The sequence below is a fragment of the Vidua chalybeata genome, chromosome 1, assembly GCF_026979565.1.
Source record: "Vidua chalybeata isolate OUT-0048 chromosome 1, bVidCha1 merged haplotype, whole genome shotgun sequence".
Classification (NCBI taxonomy): Eukaryota; Metazoa; Chordata; class Aves; order Passeriformes; family Viduidae; genus Vidua; species Vidua chalybeata.
This window is the reverse complement of record NC_071530.1, coordinates 124,923,460-124,944,592: the sequence shown is the minus strand read 5'-3', so window position 1 is coordinate 124,944,592 and position 21,133 is coordinate 124,923,460. Positions and strand designations below refer to the sequence as shown.

General features: G+C 40.5%; 1 protein-coding gene across 2 annotated transcripts in view; it reads right to left on the bottom strand.

The window, feature by feature from the left end:
• Positions 1-21,133, bottom strand: part of CHMP4C (charged multivesicular body protein 4C) — a 37,152-nt gene that overhangs the window by 10,157 nt on the left and 5,862 nt on the right. The window contains exons 2-5 of one of the 2 annotated variants that reach the window (XM_053941808.1): positions 19,568-19,745; positions 18,220-18,334; positions 15,586-15,694; positions 13,288-13,394 (exon numbers count right to left, since the gene is read on the bottom strand). In XM_053941808.1, coding sequence (XP_053797783.1) covers positions 13,330-13,394; positions 15,586-15,694; positions 18,220-18,334; positions 19,568-19,745 — 467 coding nt within the window. In that variant the 3' untranslated portion in view covers positions 13,288-13,329. Of the gene's footprint in view, positions 1-10,129; positions 13,395-15,585; positions 15,695-18,219; positions 18,335-19,567; positions 19,746-21,133 lie in introns of those variants that run through there. The other variant, XM_053941798.1, reaches the window with a different exon arrangement.

Sequence of the window (21,133 nt, the reverse complement as noted above, 5' to 3'; positions counted from 1 at the left end):
GCATCTTTTAATCCTGCAGGATTTTTTATCCTCCAAAGCACATGCAGTTTGCCCACACCACTTCTCTGCTTTTGATTGTGTACTGCTAAATCAATTAAAAGGCTGACTAGTATTTAATCAAGAATGAGTGCCTATAAACTCCCACTCCATACCTTTCCCACTGACAACTATTAATTGGGTGTAGAACATACAACATCAGCTGTGAGTACAATAGTCCCAATTGAACCAGCTCAAGGAGGAAGGAAATGAATTCACCAAACAGCACCTGACAGTGGTAGGAGAGAGAAGCCTTTAAGGTGCACTTTCCTGTGGGCTTTCGTGCTCTCCTCTTTGTCTTAAGCATCATTGTTGTCAGGGGAAGGAGTTGGGGTTTTACAGTTGAAGTGAAAAGGGACTAGGAAAGCTCCTGTTCTAGATGGTGTCTTCCACACATGGGTTTTACTCACTGCAGCTCATTAGAACACTAATTTGATTTTTTTCTCTGCAGTTTGTATTCCTTTTTTGAAATGTAGTTACAAAGGAGCAGCATTTCTTCTACTAGAAAAAATGGGATTTTGAGTAGAACTTTCTGTAGGAAATTTCACATGGTTTGTTTGTGGAAGAGTTTTTCCTCTGCTAGCTATGGCAGGCTCTGATACATGTTGGGTGAGTGGTGTGGAATTCAAAAAAGTTAAGTTCTGAAGTTGCTGCTACAATCAGTTTTTTTTAGAAATGTCAGATAGCACAAACCAATAGATCAAGGTCACAAATCACCAAGGAAGGGAAGAATCCTATAGGAAACACTCCATGGTTATAGGAAACACCCCAGGTCCCAGGGGTCTTTCTTCCTATCATTCCTTCCTATATTTCAATTAAGTCTTCATGCAAGAGATCAGAACATTCAAATTACTAGACAGTTCCAACACTCCAAACTAGGTACATATTTTTCCTACAAAATACAGAAGTTGCTGTAAGGGATGCTTGGGTAACTGAACTCTATCCTCACATCCATGTTTGTTTGACTCTAATAAGGAATCTAGGAACTGATAATGCAGCCATCTCCAAAAGATGTCTCTTACAAGAGTTTGTACTCTGGCTGAGCAGTCAATGTACTGACCAGTGAAGTTGGTGGTTCTGCATTTTTATGATCTTCAACACATTGTCAATGCATAGGATCTTAACCTCCTAGAGGAAAGATGAGAGGGAATGGAAAAGACAGAAGGGAAAGAGGACAAAAGAAACTTATCCATAGCTTAGATTTGAGCATTTTTCCCCTTTGAAAATAAAAATTTGTTCACTCATTTGTTGATCAGAACTGCTTCTCCACTAATTGTTAGTTTGTGTTGTGAGTGGTTTAGGTTCTGTGTTAATTGTAACCCATTCAGGAACACCTCCCATAGCACTGGTGTTCCTTTGCCAGCCTCACCATGCTAACCTTTATCCCAGTATTGTTTCAGAGGACAACCTTTTGTGTTCAGTCCTTCTCAGGTTCTGCATTGCAAAGAAAACACTGAGCCCAGAGCTTCTGTTCAGTCTTCTTGATCTGCCAAGATTTTATTTACCTTTTGTTTCTGATGCAACTGTGTGGATTCAGAGGAGTGGAAAAATAGGGAAAATACTAAACATTTAGCATAAACATGCTTTATATGAAACAATAAAATATTAATGTATCTATAGATATCCTTATTTTGTAATAGATACAAATCACAAAAATGTCATCCTCAGATAGTGACTGTTGGTCAGTTTACAAATTATTCTCCAGCTGGGTACCTTGAGTGTTATACTAGATATATACTATACAAACTATACATAACTAGATGTATACTATACAAAATGTTTCTCTTGAAATTTCTCCTTGGGTTGATGAGTTCAGAACTATTCTGATGGTTGTTGTAGAGCAAGGAAAAGGCTGTCATGATACATGTCTAAGTATAACTCCATGTCACTTACAAAGCATCTTTTTTCTTCCGGTGGGCATATTTAAAAGCCCCAAACTGCAGGTTTATCCAGCATCATCAAAACAAAGTGATATTAGGATTGAAGAATCCTGTTTAACAAGCATCAGGCAGAGTTACACTGATGCTGCCCAGAGCACAGGATGTGCACAACCAAGATGTTTCCAAGACAAGCATTTTTCACTGTCATGTAACAGGAAGGCTGAAGGAGCTCTGTAATTGGCTGAGTAATGAAATATAATTCTGCTTAGCTGGATAAATCAGAAAGCCTGATGTGTACACTGTTCTTACTTAAGAGAATGAGAATTTTTTTACATGAAGTCCTTCTGCAACAGAGCAGCACCTGACACTGAAATTAAAATTCAGGAAGACTAATGATGAATGGCTAATGAAACTGGCAAAGCTTCTCTTTGCCCTTTTATACCTTTAACATCCACCTGACATTGAGAAAAATGGTCTTCAGTGCATTTCTCTTGTGCATTTCTCCCAGATCCTCACTGTTTTCCTGCTCCTGTTTGTATGACTTGTACCTTTTCTGTCTCATTAATGATATCAAAGCATCCAGCCCAGGCTGGAATTTTGGTATGGCTCGCAAATACTGCAAACTGCAAAGCAGGGCAGCATGGCTCTGGAGAAAGAGGAGGTGTGGACGTGGGATTGTAAACTTGGAGTAATAATTTCAGTCCTCAGAAGTCCCTGCTAGCCAGAGCTGAACCCTTTGGCTTTGCGAGACAGGGGATGTCACCTGTCACATGCATCACCTGTCAGGAAGAGATCACTCCCCACAATGCAGAAACCCTCAGCATGGGTCTTTCTTCTAGCAGAGGCTGATTAAAGAAAGCACTGGCCCAATAAATGGGATTCTGGGATCAACTCTCAGCAGTGGCCAAGTCTCATCTATTTTAAGAGAAGTTAAAAGGTTCTGCACCTTAACCCTTTGCTAAGCCTTTGTCATGGTTTGACACTGGCGCAATGCCAGCACCCCCATGAAAATGCACCTTCCCTAAATAAATGCTGTGAGATGTTATCAGGGACAGAGCAGAGCAGGCACAAGCTTAATAACAGAGGAAAAAAACTTTATTAAACTACTACTAATACAGAAAACACATAAACTAAATCCAGGATGAAGACCTTTTAAAACCACCCCTCCTCCTCCCAATTCTAAACACACCCAGCCATGAAACATCACCCGGGATTCTTGATCAAATTACCACCCTTCAGGTAATCTATGCTTAAACTATCAAGGGAGAGAGAGAAGTCTCTCTTGCACCACAGGCCCCCCAGGAAACACAGCTGCCCCCCTGTGTTTCCCTGTCACACATGGCAACCGCCCGGAAGAAAAATCTGCCAGTGTGACACTCTCCTTTCCAGGTCACAGTGCTCTCACCACCGTGCATGGACAGACTGCTCATAGGGCTCCTTTAAGGATGCTTTGCCACGGACCCAAAGATATAACAGTTCAGTTTCTCATCCTGGGACTACAGTCCCCCCCATTTTCCCCTGGGGCCGAGGGGTCCAAAAACAGGACTCATCTTCTTCCTGAAGACAGAGGGTATCACCATTCCCTCTTCAACTCTCTTCGTTTCTCGCCATTCTTGTGCTGTTCGAAGCTGAAACAGGTCTCCCTGGGTCACCACTGCATCCCCCTAAAATGCAGTCTCTATTGCAGGAGATTTTGGTTCAGTCCATGGCTAACAAGAAAAGTCCAGCTAAAAAGCTACTTCATCATCTCCTCCCACCTAAATATTTCTTCTAACATCTCAGGTCCCGGACTATCTCTCTTCCACTACAAATCAAGGAGGAGTAATACTTTCAAAAAGCCCTCATTCCCTCGAAAGGGTTAAAAGTTCAGACTCCTGGACGGCCGATATCTCAGTCCGGCATTCCGCCTCCCACGCTGGCATTTTCCCCCCCCTTCTCCTTCTCCTCTGCCGGCAGATTTCCAGGTGCCGCCAGGCTCTCCGTCTCTTTTTCCCACATGGGGGGGGGCAAAGGCATCTCCGCTTCTCTCCACCCTTCCGTCCACAGGAGCTGGCTGGGTTCCAGACCCTCAGCCCCCTCGGCCTACCTGGACAAGGCCGCGTGGCTTCCCCTCCCCCACCCAGCCTAAGGCTGGGCAGGGGGGAGTCTGCACTCTCTGACGACCGGAACCAAAAGAGACAGTTCTCCTGGGAGTTCTTGCTTTTAACCCCCTGTGTTCTCAGAGGCGTGTCCATACTTTCAGTGGTCACTCCAGGTGCCAATATCCAAACCTGACCACTGATTGGTTTGACCCAACTTCCTGGAAAAAATTCACTACCATGTCAAACCACAACAGCCTTCAAAAGCAGTGCTCCAACCTATGTTTTCCCTGGTTTTCAACACAATCTTCATGGAGACCTTTCCCTTTTTAGCCCTTTTAAGCTCTTCATGGAGACCCTAAAGACTTGCTGATTCATATTCAGCACTTGTTTGACTTGAGCATCACCAGAGTGCTCGCCAAAGTTTGTCCCCACCTTGTATCTGAGAGATAGGTATTGTATTTCCCTCTGCTGTGCAAACAAGGAACCTGAGGAAGAAAGCAATTACATGATTCACCTTAATTGCACAGTAAGACAGTTGGTGCAGTCCTAGGGTTACTGCTGATCCCCCTGACTTGTCAGCAGGTTAAAATTAGATGATTTGCTGATCCAGTGAGACTTTTGCCTGTGCAATACAGGAACTTTGTCTTGGGATATCTCAACTGGATTTCAAGTAGGTTTAAATATCCTTGCTTATAAATTATTTGCTGCTTCTAGATTTGTAATATTCCTTTCTTCTACCAGTTCAAATTGAACACACTAGGATGCTTGCATGTGGTGGAGAAACAAGTCTCTGTTTTCTCAATCTGTTTTCTCATGTGTATTAATGCCCTTCATTGAGAAGAAACCACAGCTGCCACAGTTGCTTTATGGAAATGTTGAGGATGACTATGAAACACTTGGTTGGTTGGCAGTTAACATGGGTTTGTCAAGCATTATTCATCTGACAAGAATCTACTGGGAGAAGGTTGTACATTGACCTTTCAAGATCTCATACTGCTTTGCATTGTCTGAAAAATACATAAATTAGATAGATAGATAGATAGATAGATAGATAGATAGATAGATAGATAGATAGATGGATGGATGGATGATAGATAGATAGAGCTTAGGAAGCAGCTGCAACATGTGGCAAAACTACCAGATCTCTCCTTCCAGATTTCCTGTGGCTCCTTGCTAGGCATTTCTGGTAACCAGGTTATGGGGTGGATTGTTTGTGGTGTGATGGAGTCTCCATTTCCCCCTCATTCTGCAGGATAAATACACCTGTTACAGGGACAAGCAGAGGCAATAGGCAAGAGCTCTACCCTATTATGGCAGCTGCTTTGTACATTTAGAAGAAGTCTTGCTCTGAGAAGTTTATTTTTTGTGTGTGGATATGCATTATGAATTTAGAAACCACAGAATCACAGAATAATGAGGTTGGAAGAGACCTCTAAGATCATCAAGTCCAACCTATGCCCTAACACCTCAACTAGACTATAGCACCAAGTGCCATGTCCAGTCTTTTTTAACCACATCCAGAGATGGTGATTCTACCACCTCCCTGGGAAGACAATTCCAGTACTTTATTATTCTTTTGGTGAAAATATTTTTCCTAATATCTAACCTATACCTTCCCTGACGTAGCTTGAGGCTGTGTCCCCTTGTTCTGTCAGTTGCTGCCCGCTGGAAGAGACCGACCCCCACCTGTCTGCAGCCTCCCTTCAGGAAGTTGTAGAGAGCAATAAGGTCACCTCTAAGCCTCCTCTTCTCCAGGCTGAACACCCCCAGTTCCTTCAAACGTTGCTCACAAACGTTGCTTGTGTTCCAAGCCCCTCACCAGCCTTGTTGCCCTCCTCTGGACGTGCTCAAGCATCTCAACGTCCTTCCCAAACTGAGGGGCCCAGAACTGGACACAGCACTCAAGGTGCGGCCTCACCACCGCTGAGTACAGGGGAAGAATGACCTCCCTACTCCTGCTGGTCACACAATTCCTAATGCAGGCCAGGATGCCATTGGCTTTCTTGGCCACCAAGGCACATTGCTGGCTCATATCCAACCGGCTGTCGACCAGCACCCCCAGGTCCCTTTCTGCCTGAACACAGTCCAGCCACACTGTCCCCAGCCTGTAATGCTGTAGGGGATTTTTGTGGCCAAAATGTAGAACTCAGCACTTAGACTTATTAAACTTCATGCTGTTGGACTCTGCCCATCCATCCAACCGATCTAAGTCTCTCTGCAATCTTGCAGTACAGCTTGTAGGATAATTGTAAACCTAACAAAAACATCGGGAGCTTCCTCTTAGATTTTAATTTGGCAAGGGGATAATAACTTGCATTGGAAAAAGCAGATGAGAAAACTGTCTCACTCTGTTTAATCTTTTGCAGAAAAATTACTAAGATTCAGTGAGATGTTTGTGTGCCTATAGAGACATTGCTCCTGCTTAGGTGTACAAAAGCAGCCCAAAAATGTGTTTCTTGTAGAGATAACTGCAGAGAACCCGATCATATCTGACTTAGTTGTTCCTACCTAAACGAGCAATTAAAAAATAATTTCAGAATGCAGCAAAATTAATGTGCAAAGTAATGTATGATGAAAGAGCATTAAACAATCAAAAATTCAGCTCAACTTTGCTGTGAGTTAACATGAGAAACAGAACGTGCAAATAGTTACTTTTATCTATTTTTGCTGTCAGCATGCTGTAGTTCACTACTGGCATCCTCTGTGAGACAAGTTTCACATCTGAGTCTAGAAAACCACGGAAAGACCAAATCTTTCACTTTTCGAATGATGTGAGTTACACAAGACTCATGATTATCCAAAGGTCACAGGACAAGATCTCTTCTCTCAACAAAGAGGCTTCTATGCTCTGCTCTGGTGAAGCAGCTGTTGACTCAGATTTCAGTTTATTCAGACACAATATGTGCTCTAGACAGATTCTCAGGCTACATAAATTAGTGTCTCAACTTGTTATCATTTCTCCCCATCATTTTTTCTCTCCTATTGTCTTCTTTATAATATTAAGTCCTTTGTGTTCAACCACAAGTGTCTGCTACAATACAGATAAGATCTGTTCTCAGGTTAGTGCTGTTACAAACCTTTTCCAGAACTACTTGGTTCACACAGGGGGATTTTTTTTTCTCTAGCTCATTAAACTGAATTGACTAAAATATTTTGCTGACTGCTTGCAAAGCATTGGGAGCTGAAGGTTTTAACCTGAAAAGTGCAAGGTGGTATCTCCAACCTATGTTTATCTATGAACTTCTGAAACTGCATTACAACTATAAGAAGGTGTCAGTTCAGATGGAATTTCCTGTGCCAAATAAACACTCTCCTTGGTAAAGTTACCTTTTAAGATCCAAATCCTCAATAAATCGAAGTGATTAATTTTACACATGAACAGCCTCAAAACCAGCAGCTGCAATACCTCCCTGTAGGCATGTCTCACATGCTCCCACCTAACCCAAAGTAGCACTGACATTACCTCACAATGACTGATGTGCTCTGAACCCTCACAGACAGACTTGAGAGAGACAGACTTGACCAAGAAATCCCTCTTGCAATTCAGTGTCCTCAGCGTGTTCCAACAACATGCAGCTTGCAGCTGGTCACTGCAAGGCACAAATCACTGAGTCAGTATTAAACTTCTTGGAAAATAGTATTTTTAACAGATTTAAACGTTTGAGGTTGGTCTTAGCTCTTTGTGGCCTGAGTGTGTAGAAAAGGGGCTGCATGACCATCTGCTTCAGAGCTCCTACATTAGTGCAGAGCAGGGAACAAAGCTGGGCGCCAAAGAGGCCATAGACAGGGGAAGGGAAGAAAAGAGACAGAAGCCAGAGAAGCAGCCAAGAAGGTGGGTTAGTATTTAAAAGAGCATTTTAGCTCTGAACAAGTGGGGATTTGTGGGAAGAGTGGGAGGAGCGGGAGAGTTTCACCCCTGATTTTTGAGCAGCACTTCCAGGCAGGCCTTTTCCTCCAGCATGAGCAGTAAGACTGAAATCAGGTCCTGTGAGAAAACTGCAGCCTTTCCAGCCTACTGGAGTTTCTTGCTGTATGCTGAACCCAGAGCTCCTCCTGGAGGTCTGCAGAGTCCCAGCCCTGGCCCTGATGGAGATCACCGCTGCTGGTGGGCAGCAAAGCAGCCACACCAGGCACTCCAACACCCTGTATACACAGAGGGTACAAACAATAGGTAGGTATGGGGTAATACAACAACCCTACTCATGCATCTGCAGTCTGCAGCTGAGTTTAGTTTGTTCAGCAGGTGCACCAAGGTCCCTTTAGTAAGCTGAGTACAAAAGTAAAGCTATCTGGATATATTTATAAATTAAATGTATCCAAGCACTCACTTTACTCCTAAAGTGCAAGTTTAATTTCTTGAGGAAAGGGTGCTAAACTCAGGGTGGAGTTGTAAATCCTGTTTGAACCCACAGAACACTCCTTGCCCCATAAGACTTACATAGTGAAAGCTGATGTCACATCAATGGGAATGGGAGGTACTGGCACTTACCACCCCCATGGGAGCAGACCACCAGCTCGGACAACTGGCCTACTTACCATCTATTTGATTAAATTCAGGTCAAATCACAGATCCTCAACTTGCCTTTCAATCCTAGCAGAGTTGGATGCCTGCCCTTTGAGAAAGCTAGCTGAAGGGTACCTATACTGCCCTGCTGCCCTAAAAACAGCCTGGGTAGCAGTGGCTGCTGAGACAGCACAGGCTGTAAGGGGCTGTGTAAGTGTCAAGCCCAAACTCCCCAAGATGGCATTTGCCCAAAGTTTATCTTGGTAAAGAGGAATTTGACAGTCAACTGTAGTAAACAGCAACCAGAGAATTATCAGAAGACTTCTAGTTGCAGGGGGGAAAGTCAGCTAGCCTACATACAGGCAAAATACAAAACCACAAATGTAGTGTGCAGGAGAGGAGGGGAGCAGGGCAGCAGAGGGGCCCGTGTGACCCTGTGAGACGCAGTCATCTTAGGTATACAAGGTTGTTCAGAAATTTCTAGGCACATATTAGCATTTCATAACTATATAATCTAGTCTGATCTGCAGATATTGATCCTAAGAGTGTAGTCCAGTGGTGACCAGGTAATTACATGCTGATAACAAAACAAACCATTTAAACTATGATCAAGGTCACATAAAGCAGGTATACTTTTCCTACAATATACACCTGACTCAACAGTACTATGAAGGTGGGTCTTGCCACAGTCTCTGCAATGGGGACAGATATGAGAAAACATGACAGCTACCTGAAATTATACTACTTATAATTCTTCAGATGTGCTGCTAAATAATTTTTGAGACTAAATTTTTCTTTTTTTCTAAAAAAAATGACATAATTAAAATAATATAAGCCCTACATCATGAAAGACAGTGAGATTTTCTAAATATCCCCCCTGCACACTCATCCTGTTCTTCCACCCCCCACAGCTGTAGACACAGACAGAAGTGCTCGCACCACAGCTGCTCCTTGGCATTTTGTGACAAAGCCCTTAGGACTTAAAAAGAGGAAAAGAGAAGATGCCCAAGCAATTGAAACCTTTCCCCACCAGATGGTGGTCCTAAATCACTGCTCCAGCATTTTATACATACATGTAAATATATGTGTGTGTACGTAAAAGGTGAGACACTATACACACACACAGACTTTAAATAGATTCTAGTAAGATTAATGAAAAAAATGCCTTTTGCATTTGTTTCACTTCATTCTTGCCTATCATATTTTTTTTTCTTTTTCATTTTTAAAAGACCTGATCATTCTGCCTTTCAAGTAAGGCCTGGAAAGTGAAAAACACATATTTCTGAAACAATGATGAGATCTTCAGGTCAGAGGGGAGGAGAGGGAGGTCTTTTGGATATATTAAATCAAAATAATTTCTTGCAACACAGTGGTTAAGTGTGAAGGAATGCAGCCCAAACACCACAGCTTAGACTGGGATGTAAGTGGTTTTTTGTTGGTTTTTTTTTTTTTAACCAAATCAACTTCAAAGAATTCTTGAATTCTAACTGGCTGCTGAAAGATTAATACATCAAAAAAATGTTTCAAAATATTCTCACATCCTTTAAAAGAGCACTATATCCTAATGACAGGGTAAGGAGGGTACTTAGAATTTTGCCTGATGGGAAAAGAAACTTAATAAAATCATGTAATAAAAACATGACACCAAAATATTTATTTACAGTGTATATATATATATACATACATGAATTGGTTTTACTTTTTATTAATATCTTTTCCCCTTTTTAAAGTTATCCAGGTTAAAAGTGTCTAAGCCTGTTATGAGAAACAAACAATCTCAGAATAAATAAGCAACAAGAAAGGAAGTCAGTTATAGTACACCATCTGCTGCCACAGTCCTCCTGTAAAATATGTTCCACTTAATAGGGTACATTTACAATAACACATTGACACTATTCACTCTCAACTACTTACATACTAAACAAATACCATCTTGGCATGAAGGGAGGCATATGTTCAAATAAGAAAGGGCCATTTGTCCCACTGTTATCTGATTTTACACAGGAAAGAGCCACTCCCTCAGCTGAATTCAATCCCTACAACCCCTTTTCCCTTGAAGAAAACTGGTGTCCCAAAAAAAATATAGCAACAAACACTCCAGTTACAGAGGTCCATGGTATATTTTCATTTCTGTGTATCACTACAGTGTTTCTGAGTATAATTTCACCAACCTCACATCCTGGCTTATGAACTGGTACATGAGTCTGGCTTTCAGGATCACCAGCCACTATACATAAGCTTTCAGAGCAGCTCACCTGAATATTCATTTTCATTTCTTCACCTTTCAAAAGTTCTGTTTTTAAAGTGCTTGGTCTGAACATTAATAAGCTGAACACATCTGAAGCTTCTTCAGGATCAACATTTGGCCAAAACATTGCTGGAGGTCAGCAGTCAAACTCTGGTTTGCAAAGGAGCAGATCTCTACAAGATTATTTTTGTCTCCAGTGACGGGTGTTCACATGGAAATCTCTTATTCAAAACCAGTAGGCCCACATTTTCCAAAGCAGACTGAAAGTCACTTTAGTTTCAAAATGGAAGCTTAGAAACCCATTAGGTTGTAGAGCACTTTGAATATGCCAAGTGCATATAAGAGCTAAGCATTGTTAAACTACTAATTCAACCAAGAACAGAGGCTGGAAGCCAGCTTTTCCAAACTAACTATTGGATTGTGTTGGCATGGCCTCATATGTAGAAATACCAGAAGTGTCCACAAACACACTGCCAGCCTTGCACAGTCATACACCCAGTGTGTGCTAATATGTTCTGTACACAATTCAGAGACCTGCATAAACTGCACACCTTGAACACAGGACTCAAGCCAGAAGGGTTAGCAAATGGATATGAAATAACTTCGAATATTTTACTAAGTATTCCTGCTTTCAGCTAGCATTCTCATGCTGAATTTCAGCAAGCATTAAAACTGAGTAGCATTCTGTTAGTATTTGGTTTCCCACTCCTTGAGAGTTCAAAATGTATTTTTAAATTTAAGGCAGTTCTGTCTTTTTTTTTCTTCTGTTTTATTTTGTATTTAAAACAAAAATTAAATAATTCCAGACTTTCTCTACTCTCAACAAAAAGGGAATATATTCTTGGTACCTTCAAATTTTAGGACAGAATTAACACTCACAGTTTTTTCCAATAAGAAAATTATCCGAAGTGGCAAGGCTTGATTCAGCTCTCATACAGATACAATCCAAAAGCAATTTCTCCACAGAGAATGGAAGTCCTGAAAAAGTCAAACTCTCCACAGGGTTTATACATTTTGGGTTTCATCCATGGGGCTCAACTTGAAAGGCTCTGAGCAGACCATGTCTAGAAACACATGATATACTTATACTTAACCTAAAATCCACTAAGCTGAAGGCTATTGAAGCCTGTTGAAGCTGAACACCCAGCAAATCACAGGGTAAAGCCTGCAGGAGAAGGGGTCAGTCTTCTGTTGCTGAAGATCTACAGAAACCAAGTCTACCACTATTCCCAGGTGGTTCTAAATCACTAAATTTAAATTCATTTAAAAACAAGAAACCTAGATCAGGGACTCTGCTTCCTACACCCCTAGGAACTCCACACTGTTCTACATTTTCCTTGTGATTGACATCATGCTACTAGCATACAGCTTAAGATTTATTTAATACTTTGTTAGTACAAAGCAGCCTATTTAATTTTTGGGTTGTATTTGAACAGCAATCTCTCCATATATGCAGTAGTTTAGCACTCAACAGTGGCATTTTTTCCTTAGGCTAAAATGCTGTCAGTTGAACAGTAACACACCAACTTTACAAGTAACCCAGAATCAGCTTTTGACCAGGGTTTAAAAAGGCCCTGCAAGTGCAACACACTGGTATTATTTCCATTCACAAACTGAGTAAGAGAGAAGAACCAGGTGCTCAGAAATTAAAACTATTTTGAAATTGTGTAACTAAAAATGTGTTGCTAATTCCTTTGATGAAGATGAGCATTATACAAAGTAAAGACACATCCTAGAAAGACAAGGTAGTGAAGAAGAATGCAAAAGGTCAAATCTCTTCTGGAATTTTGACTGGCTTAATGAAAATCAGTAGGGTTTGGCAGGAATCTGTAAGAACCTACACATTTTGCTTTCCTTGATCACTGTAATTCTGTAATCTAGTCAGAAACAGTCCAAAATACAATTCAAGTTGACCTGTAGAAGTGCATGGGACATTTTGGCCAGTTGAAACAAATAACACATCCCACTTCAATAAGCCTACAGAAGAGCTTCCTCTTAATATCTAGGACACCAGAAGTTGCTCCAGGCAGACTGTTTGAATCTTCATGTCCAAATGAATAGTTATTAGTTCTTGGGCTCAAAGACCTTGCAAGTGAGGACACGTATTAAGCTGTTTTGCTAATATTCAAAAATTCTAATATTCAAATAGCTTTTTTGCTAATATTCAAATATTGCAAATATTCAAATAACCCTCTAGTTATAGGGCCCTGATGACTTACTAAATTTTCTCATTTCAAAAATGAATCCAGCTTTGAGTGTGAGGCACATGGGTTTTACAAACCAACTGACATGGTAAGATAGTACCTATTAAAAACTGATACTAATAATAAAACAAATCTCTTGATGAGGCTGGAAAAAAAAATGATACCTGAAGGTTTAGGCAACTATTTAATTATTTTGTTTGCTGGTTTTTCAGCTAGTTTTGTAATATGGCAGTAACACTAGTCTCAGCAAGATGTGCCATAAAAAAACCCAGCCTGTATGAAATGCAACCACAGTACATCAGTGCAGTTATAAAACAGCAGTACAGCTCCTTACATTCTGCTCTATAATGTTTGGTGTTATAAAAAGACCATGCTCTTATGAAGCCCAGGCAGCCAGTTTCTTCATTTCATCTTCATCCTCTGCTCTTTTCCTGGTCGATGCTGCAGATAAAGAGACAATAACCATCAACTAATGTAACAGTCAGAACCATTCTATCTGTTAACATGAGGACTTGCATAGTGCTTTTCTGTTTGAAGATCTCAGACCAATTTACTGAGTAGCAAGCTGAACATGAGTCATGCAAGAATGAAGCTCATAAGAGTTGTGACTATTTTGCCCCATCATTATTTCCTAAAGTTCACAATATAGGTCTGATGTCATTCCTACTGAAAGACTCACACAGAAAAAACATTTAATTTCTAAAGGCTGTCACAGCCAGAAAAGGCCCACAAGAATGCTGTCAGTTCTCTCACCACCACGTAAACGAGCAAAACTGACCTATCCTGGCCAGCTGTACATCCTGCTATCTTTCCAAATAGTGCTGAGAGGTTCTGCACATGCAAGTCTCTGGATGAACTCACCCCATTTTAATGGGTGGTGTAATTTATTAAACGGAGAAAAACATTCCTGAACTTGCTTTGCTCAGGTGATATCAGTTAACTGCTGATATCACCTGAGCAAAGGTGCAACAGCAATTCCCAGCTCTGTATCAGGTCCCATATACACTTTGTACCCAAATCTCCTATCTCACATCATCTGCATTCACTAAACCAAAACCTCATCCAAATTGTCCTCATTTGCTGACCTGCAAACTAGATGCCCAAAAGCCAAGGTTCAGCCTCAGGCTGCCTCCTCCATCTGTGGGCTGTGCACACCAGGACTGGCATCTCTGCAGCCACCAGTGGAATAGTGTTAGTGGGTCCAATACCTGCATGTGCACCTTTACAGCAGCCAGCTGGCTCCCACCTGAGGCAGCCGCAGGGCCAGGAGCTGCTGTCTGGTGCAGGAAACTGCACTACCACTTCAGGGACTAAGGGTGGAGAAGCACATGGGGGACCATAGATGCAGTCCCTCTTCTGCAAGTGTCACAGGTTCACTGTGTGACTGGGGAAGGTCACTATGCCTCGCTTCATTGCAGTTTCCTCATCTTCAAAATCAGGAGGGCAACATGCATCTCCACTTAGAAGCATTATAAATCCATCAACTGGTCTGACTTTGCTATTGCTGTGTAACAGTAAGCAGAGAGTTTCAAAAAACATAAGCTAGTTTTTCACAGCCTTGAACTATATAATTGTAACCAGCTCATCTTGCCTGAAGCAGCCATACGGATGGATGCAGAAAATTAAAATAGTGAAGCACATGGAGATGGTCTGGGTTTAACAAAAATATCAACTGGCACAGCTGGATCTGGATTGGGAAGACAATGTATGAACAAATCATAAATGGACAGACTGAATTTTCACTGCTTTTCTAAATCATTTTTTTTCCTAGCTGTTCTGCAATTGAGTTCAGTAGATGAGGCCACAGTCTCAGCTTGAACATTTTAAACTGTTTCTCAGGATTTAAGTGTCATCTGCCGAAACACATATCACAGTGTCTGAGTTGAGCTGGTCTAGGTAACCTGTTCTGTAGCAGAAACCATAAACCACCTGTGTCACCTGTGTGCTGTCCAAGTATTTATATTCTTTTACTAATGTCAGTACACAGCAAGTCTTTCAACTGACAGTGAAAAGTGTAGAAAAAGTTGACTGCCTCTGGCTGAATTCAAAATGAACAGGGCGGAACTATAGAAAAATAAAACTACAGCTTAATACTAGGAATAAGCCAGTTCAGTACAAAGAAAGCAAAGGAATGAACATATGTCTTTAAATATGTACTTCCTGATGCCTCCTTCATTTCTAATTAAAATACCAGCAGAAAATATCAAACCACTACCCTGCAAAACTGGATCTTTATGACGTAAACATTTGGAATCTAGGTCAGACTCTAACTGAAAGAGACTAAGGATTTAATTGCCAAAAAGAAGAAAAAAAAAAAAAGGCAAAAAAGATCATTCCTCAATGATCTTACTACATTTCAGTAGGAGATTCATCAGTGTATGTGCAAGGTCAAGTTCCCCAAGTTTGTCACCCCAAATCTACAGAGAGTTTGGTCCTAAATGCTTTCACAGAGCAAAGTGGAATCCCACTCTGCTTCTTCTGTTAAGCAGATAAAAAAAATAGGAAAAGGAATTTATAACATTTTAAAAGTTATAACAGAGTTAAATGCATATCTGAAACCCTCTCTTCCTCTTCCCCCTCTCACAGCATGGCTTAATCGTGAGAAATATAAAATAGCAAGCAGGCATTTTACCAGGACGAGAAGGCAACGATGTGGATGGAACACTTGGCAACCTGACATCTCTCATTCCCTTGTTCAGTTCTTCTTGCTCCAGTTCTTCTAATTCTGCCATCAACTCATCCTAAATTCAAGGAAAACATTATTTACAAATTCTGTCAGTGATTACACACAAGGGCACATTCAACCACCGTGAAGCAAACTACTACTGAAAAAACAGTTTACACCTGAAAGGACATCTCAAGAAACAGCATATTAAACGTGCAATTTTCACTAAGTATGGGCAATTAAATAAACCTTAATTGAACACTGAAAATAGGACAATGAGAGAAACAGGACAAGAAATAGACTTAAAAACAAAACTAACAGCAGTACAATACATGCCAAAAAGGCAAATATGGGAGTAAAAAGCCTCTCTGCTGTCCTCAGGCTTGTTCCAAATCTAGAGCCTGTACTCTTCAATGGATTCTAACTTTAATGTGCCATTTCTCCCATTTTAAAAGGCACTGGTTATAAGGCAGACTGTCATTAAACATTGTGCTTCAGCCCTATCACATAAGTCCAGGATTATATGTGATTTCAAAGCAGCACTGGAATCAAAACTGTCCTCCTGGGTCCTGTTATTCTCTCTTGAAGCACACAGCACTCGTGGGCTTTTAGGTGCAGAGGCTGATTTGGACAGATGATCTAATCCACTTGTACAATGCTAAAAATAAAAAGGCTGTATGCTTTTTAAAAAAGCAAGGAACTTATTCCTCGGCTGAAGTTTCCCAAAGAAAGGAAGCTATATGTTACATGTATGTAGAGAAATGGACCTCTGCCACATTGACAAAATGGTTTAAAAGAAACAATGGGCAAAAACAACTGAAGAGGGGTGGGGTAAGTGTCAAAAAGTAAGAGCTATTAGGTACTGAAATGGGCTTTGCCTACACATTTATACTTTGTTTATCATCAGCGTAGAAGTTAAAATGATAGTTGCATAGCCACCACAGGACTTTATACCTGAATTTACTTTCTTATGGTTTTATAATTTAAGGCAAACATACACTGTGCCAACCCAGGGAGAAGGAACTCATGTTTCTGTGCCCGTCTGGAGCACGAGAAATCACTTGCATCCATGGTCTCCTTACAGCCACGGCACACATGTGAAGAGAAAATGCATCCAAATGCATGGAAAAAACATCCTTCAAAAAAAATTCAATATTATCCTTCAACATTAACCATTTTACATCCCAGCAATTAAGTCATTGATTCTAGCACCCTTAAGGTGCAGTAGCCTGCAAACCAGGTTTCCCAGTTACTGCCAAGTGCTCTAAGTATTAGGCTCTATGCAAAAGCTGGCAACAATGCTCCAAGTGACAGGGACTTATTTCCCAAACAGGAACAATGCACACCAGCTTCAACTGGTATCCCTTAGGAACTTCCAGGTCAATCTACAACATGCTTATTAAGCCTAGACTCCAAAAAGTTAAGCAGTGTTGAAAAGACACTGTACAGCTGTTTGGGGTGGCAGGATGTTTTTCAGTAGTTTGAAGCTCAGGCCAAATCTCATTCCTTGTGCCAGTAATGACTAAATGTTTCTTGGAAAATTTACATTCAAAGGGGAAATACAGGAAAACAGGTAATGGGAACAAAATACAAAGATTCATTACTATTTTCAACAAATTAGAGCTGTTGAATGAAACTTCCTCTTCCTCCCTATCAAGCAAATATGTGCAATATAGCATTTATATATATATTTTTTTTGTCCATTTGGGAATATAAGAACAAATTAGTTGGGAATACAGTGAACAGTTTGAGTATTCAAGACATTCTTCAAATGATTCTTAGTGTTTGGCAATTTTGAAACAAAATTGAAAAAAAAACCAAAAGTGGGTGTGATATTGAGCTTGACATCCATCTCTGCATTCCAGAGATTACAAGAATTTTGAGTAACCTTGACTCTTGAGTCCTCAACCATGGTTGGATAAGAAATAAGTTATATCCTGTTTAGATGTACAAAATCAAATCCAGGGCCATTGGATGAAAGCTACTGCAACAAATTTTGAGAAGGTCCTAAATGCCTTTTGGGGGTTTCAGAAGAAAAGAGCTTTAGAATGAAACCTTATTGCCTCCAACAGGTATTACTTCTAGCTATCAATCTACTTTTGTGGTCTGGGCAACAGGGAAAGGATCTGCACCAAAAATGACCTTAAAAAAAAAGGTCTAAATATTCAGAATTATGAACAGAAGTGGATGTCCCTATGCCATGGACAGGCTAAAGTCAAATGGATGTCTATTTGGAGCAACAAAAAATTATATGTTTCAGTGTCCACTTGGAGTAGTACAAATTATATGTTTTAGTGACCTTTTTCCAAGGCTCAAATGAGAACAATAACTACAGGAGTGCAGTTAAAAATGCTTTTCTTAAAATTGATACAAAAATAAAAATATTTTTTATATTTTTGCATTTATGGATTTTTATTTAGTACATTATATATTTTACATATAATGCTTTTATTTAATTTTTATATTTATAATAAAATTCTATAATTGTCCTAGATAGAGTGAGCTAGAACTAAGGAATTTCACATCCGCACTTCTTGAGAAACAAACCACTGCACTGCAAAATAACTATGGAGTTAAAACTCACAGGCCTGAAGTACTAACCTCATCAAACTCATCACCAAAGGCGGCTCGGTTTGAGATAGCGTCTGAAATTTCCTGGGCAACATCTTGCTGTTCAGTGATATCTTGCATCAAATCATCAATTTTGTTCAAATCCCTGGCAAGGTAACATGGAAACATTTTTTAAAAGACATATCATTCAAATCCTACATAACACACTCACTTGAATAGACTCTGTTTTCTTTTTATGCCAATGACTCTATAAACAGCAGAATTCACAGAGAGTAATTTTCCTCACCTACACCCAGTCCAGCTACTTCCATGTCAGGATTATAACAAAAGTCAAACTGCAGCAGAGCGTGTCTCTCTCTCTCTCTGTGCTCCTCATACCTCTGCCAGCCAATCACAGCCCATGGGTAGATCCCCAAGGTCAGCATCTTTGCAGGCCTTCTGGTACTTAAAGGGGCTTTATAAGAAAGATGGGGATAAACATTTACATAGCTTGTTGTGGAGGGCAGGGGGTAACAGCTTTAATCCGAAAGAGGGTCAATTTAGATTTGATTCAAGGAAGAAGCTTTTTACAAAGAGAGTGGTGAAGCACCAGCACAAGTTGCCCAGAAATGGTGGATACCCCATCACTAGAAACATCTGAGGTCAGGTTGGATGGACTCTGAGCAACCTGATCTAGTTTAAGATGTTTCTCTTCACTGCAGGGTGTTTGGACAGGATTATCTTTAAATGTCCCTTTGAACCCAAATTATTCTATGATTTTATGGATCTTTTTGATGTTAAGCTTTCACCAGAACTGGGGAGAACTTAACAGAATTGTACCCCATTTAAAGGTTTCCCCTTATTGTTAACTTCATTATTGTTTCAGTTCCTGTTTATTTCTCCCAGAACAACCCTTCTGATTTAACTCTGTTTATTCAGGCAGAAAAACACCCCTTGAAACAACATAGGACATATGAAAAAAAAAAAAAAAAAAGTTCTTTTTTGGGGGTGGGGGGGGTGGGTGGGGAAAGGGAGTGCATTTAATTAGTACTTTGAATCCCACAGTCCAGCTTATGGATTCTGAGGAAAAGAGTCCACCTAGTTTCTATGACTAAATTTTCTTCTAGACAAACCAAGGGCAGAGGCCACTCTCCATTGCCAAGACCGACTGAAAAAAAACCAGATCTCACCAGTTAAGTGAACTTCCTTCTAGATTTATTGTTAGGAAAAATATTTTTCTGCCAAATATAACACTATAGCACTAATAGCACTCCTGACATTCAATGCCCAAACCAAAAATGAAGTCAAAACTATCTAACTTGATACAACAGTCTATAGTAATGGAATAATTTGATAGTGGTTAATAAGTTCAACTTGGAAGCTACTAGAAAACACTTACATATTTTCATGTACTTTTTTCATAGCTTGTGCAGCATAACCCATATTCTTGAGTACTTCTGTGTTGGTGTGGGAATTTTCCAACGCCTCTCTCTGGAACTCAATAGTCGAAAGTGTCCCATCAATTTGATTCAATTGTTTCTCATATCTCTTTTTTCTCTTCAGTGCTTGTAAGGCAGCTGGAATGGGAAGAGGCAAAGTGCATTGTGTGTTTTCATAGCAAATGCAAGGACAAGTAGTTCAGCACCAAGCTGACCTGCAGAATTTATAATTCTCACCCTCCTACCTTACTATGAGGGAGACAAACTTTGACCACACCAGATCGGCAGCCTGTTAACCACCAACAGGCTGTTGCATGAACATGCTGGGAAGCCTCTTTTAAATTAACTCCTTCTAGCACCACAAGGAAAAGCAGCTTCTTCCTCCACTGTGGGAGATCTTGAACTCCATCCTGTGCACACAGGCAAAGCAGGCAAGATGGGAAGGAAAAAGAAAAACATCAGAGAGAAGTCAGAAGGGAGGAAGCAAAGAGAGAATAAAAGAATAAGCAGCAAAATGTAAGTAAAACCTAAGGAAGACAGTGTAAGAAGATCTGCCATGATAACCACAACTGCACCAATGGCACTTTCTAAACTTTGTCTCAGCAGCAATAACTGTGAAGTGCAGTGGAGGGCCCAAATGGCCCAGCTAGGCAGATGGGTTAGATCAGAGGAGGATTTGCATTTCTCCAGCTTTTAGCTCATCTATTTCTTAACAATCATTTAGGAACGTGATCTTTAAATCTTATAATTTAAAAACATAAAGAACTTTGTAGAAACAGACACAGTCAAATTCAGCTACACCCCATTATCTTTGTAAATTGTCAAGATTAGTCTTTTATATTCATTAAGTTATGATCAGCGTACTCTACCCAGAGTAAATCATTACCAGAATAAACGCACTTGACAAGCATGAGGAGAAAAGAACTTTCTCTTGGCCTCAGGGTGTGGAACACACACGATTTTGCCACAAGCATTTCCTGATGACAGTCCTTTCCAAACTACATATGCCAGGCTAAAAAAACCCCCAAACAAAACAAGGGACTGAGTTAACCCATTGTTTGATTTCTTTCAATGCTATTAGCACCCCATTCCTTCCCTTGTCTCCTAAATTTAATTTTTTAAACAGATTCAGAACTTACAAGCCCCAGCAGCTCTGAGGCACCCCCAAACTCCACCAACAGCAGCAGCTACTGTTGCGATCCTGTTAAAATTGCCCATGCCCAGTAACACTGAACCTTGACACTGGGATACAACTTTTCAAATGAAATTTGGGATTCCCCCAAGGAGGGCACAAAGATTTATGGTGTGTAACAGCATCCTAAAAAAATTAATGCTTCATTGACAAATGCTTGAATCAACATGATCAAAATTGCTCATCATGAGCTGCACAAGGACAGGCATTCACACAGGCTAAGATGCCTTCCACCACCGGCAGTGAGATGTTTCAGGACAGCAAACCACAATCCCAATAGATTAATCACAGCATTCAAATCCAAGATTTTCTGATGTTTTGGTGGATGGTTCAA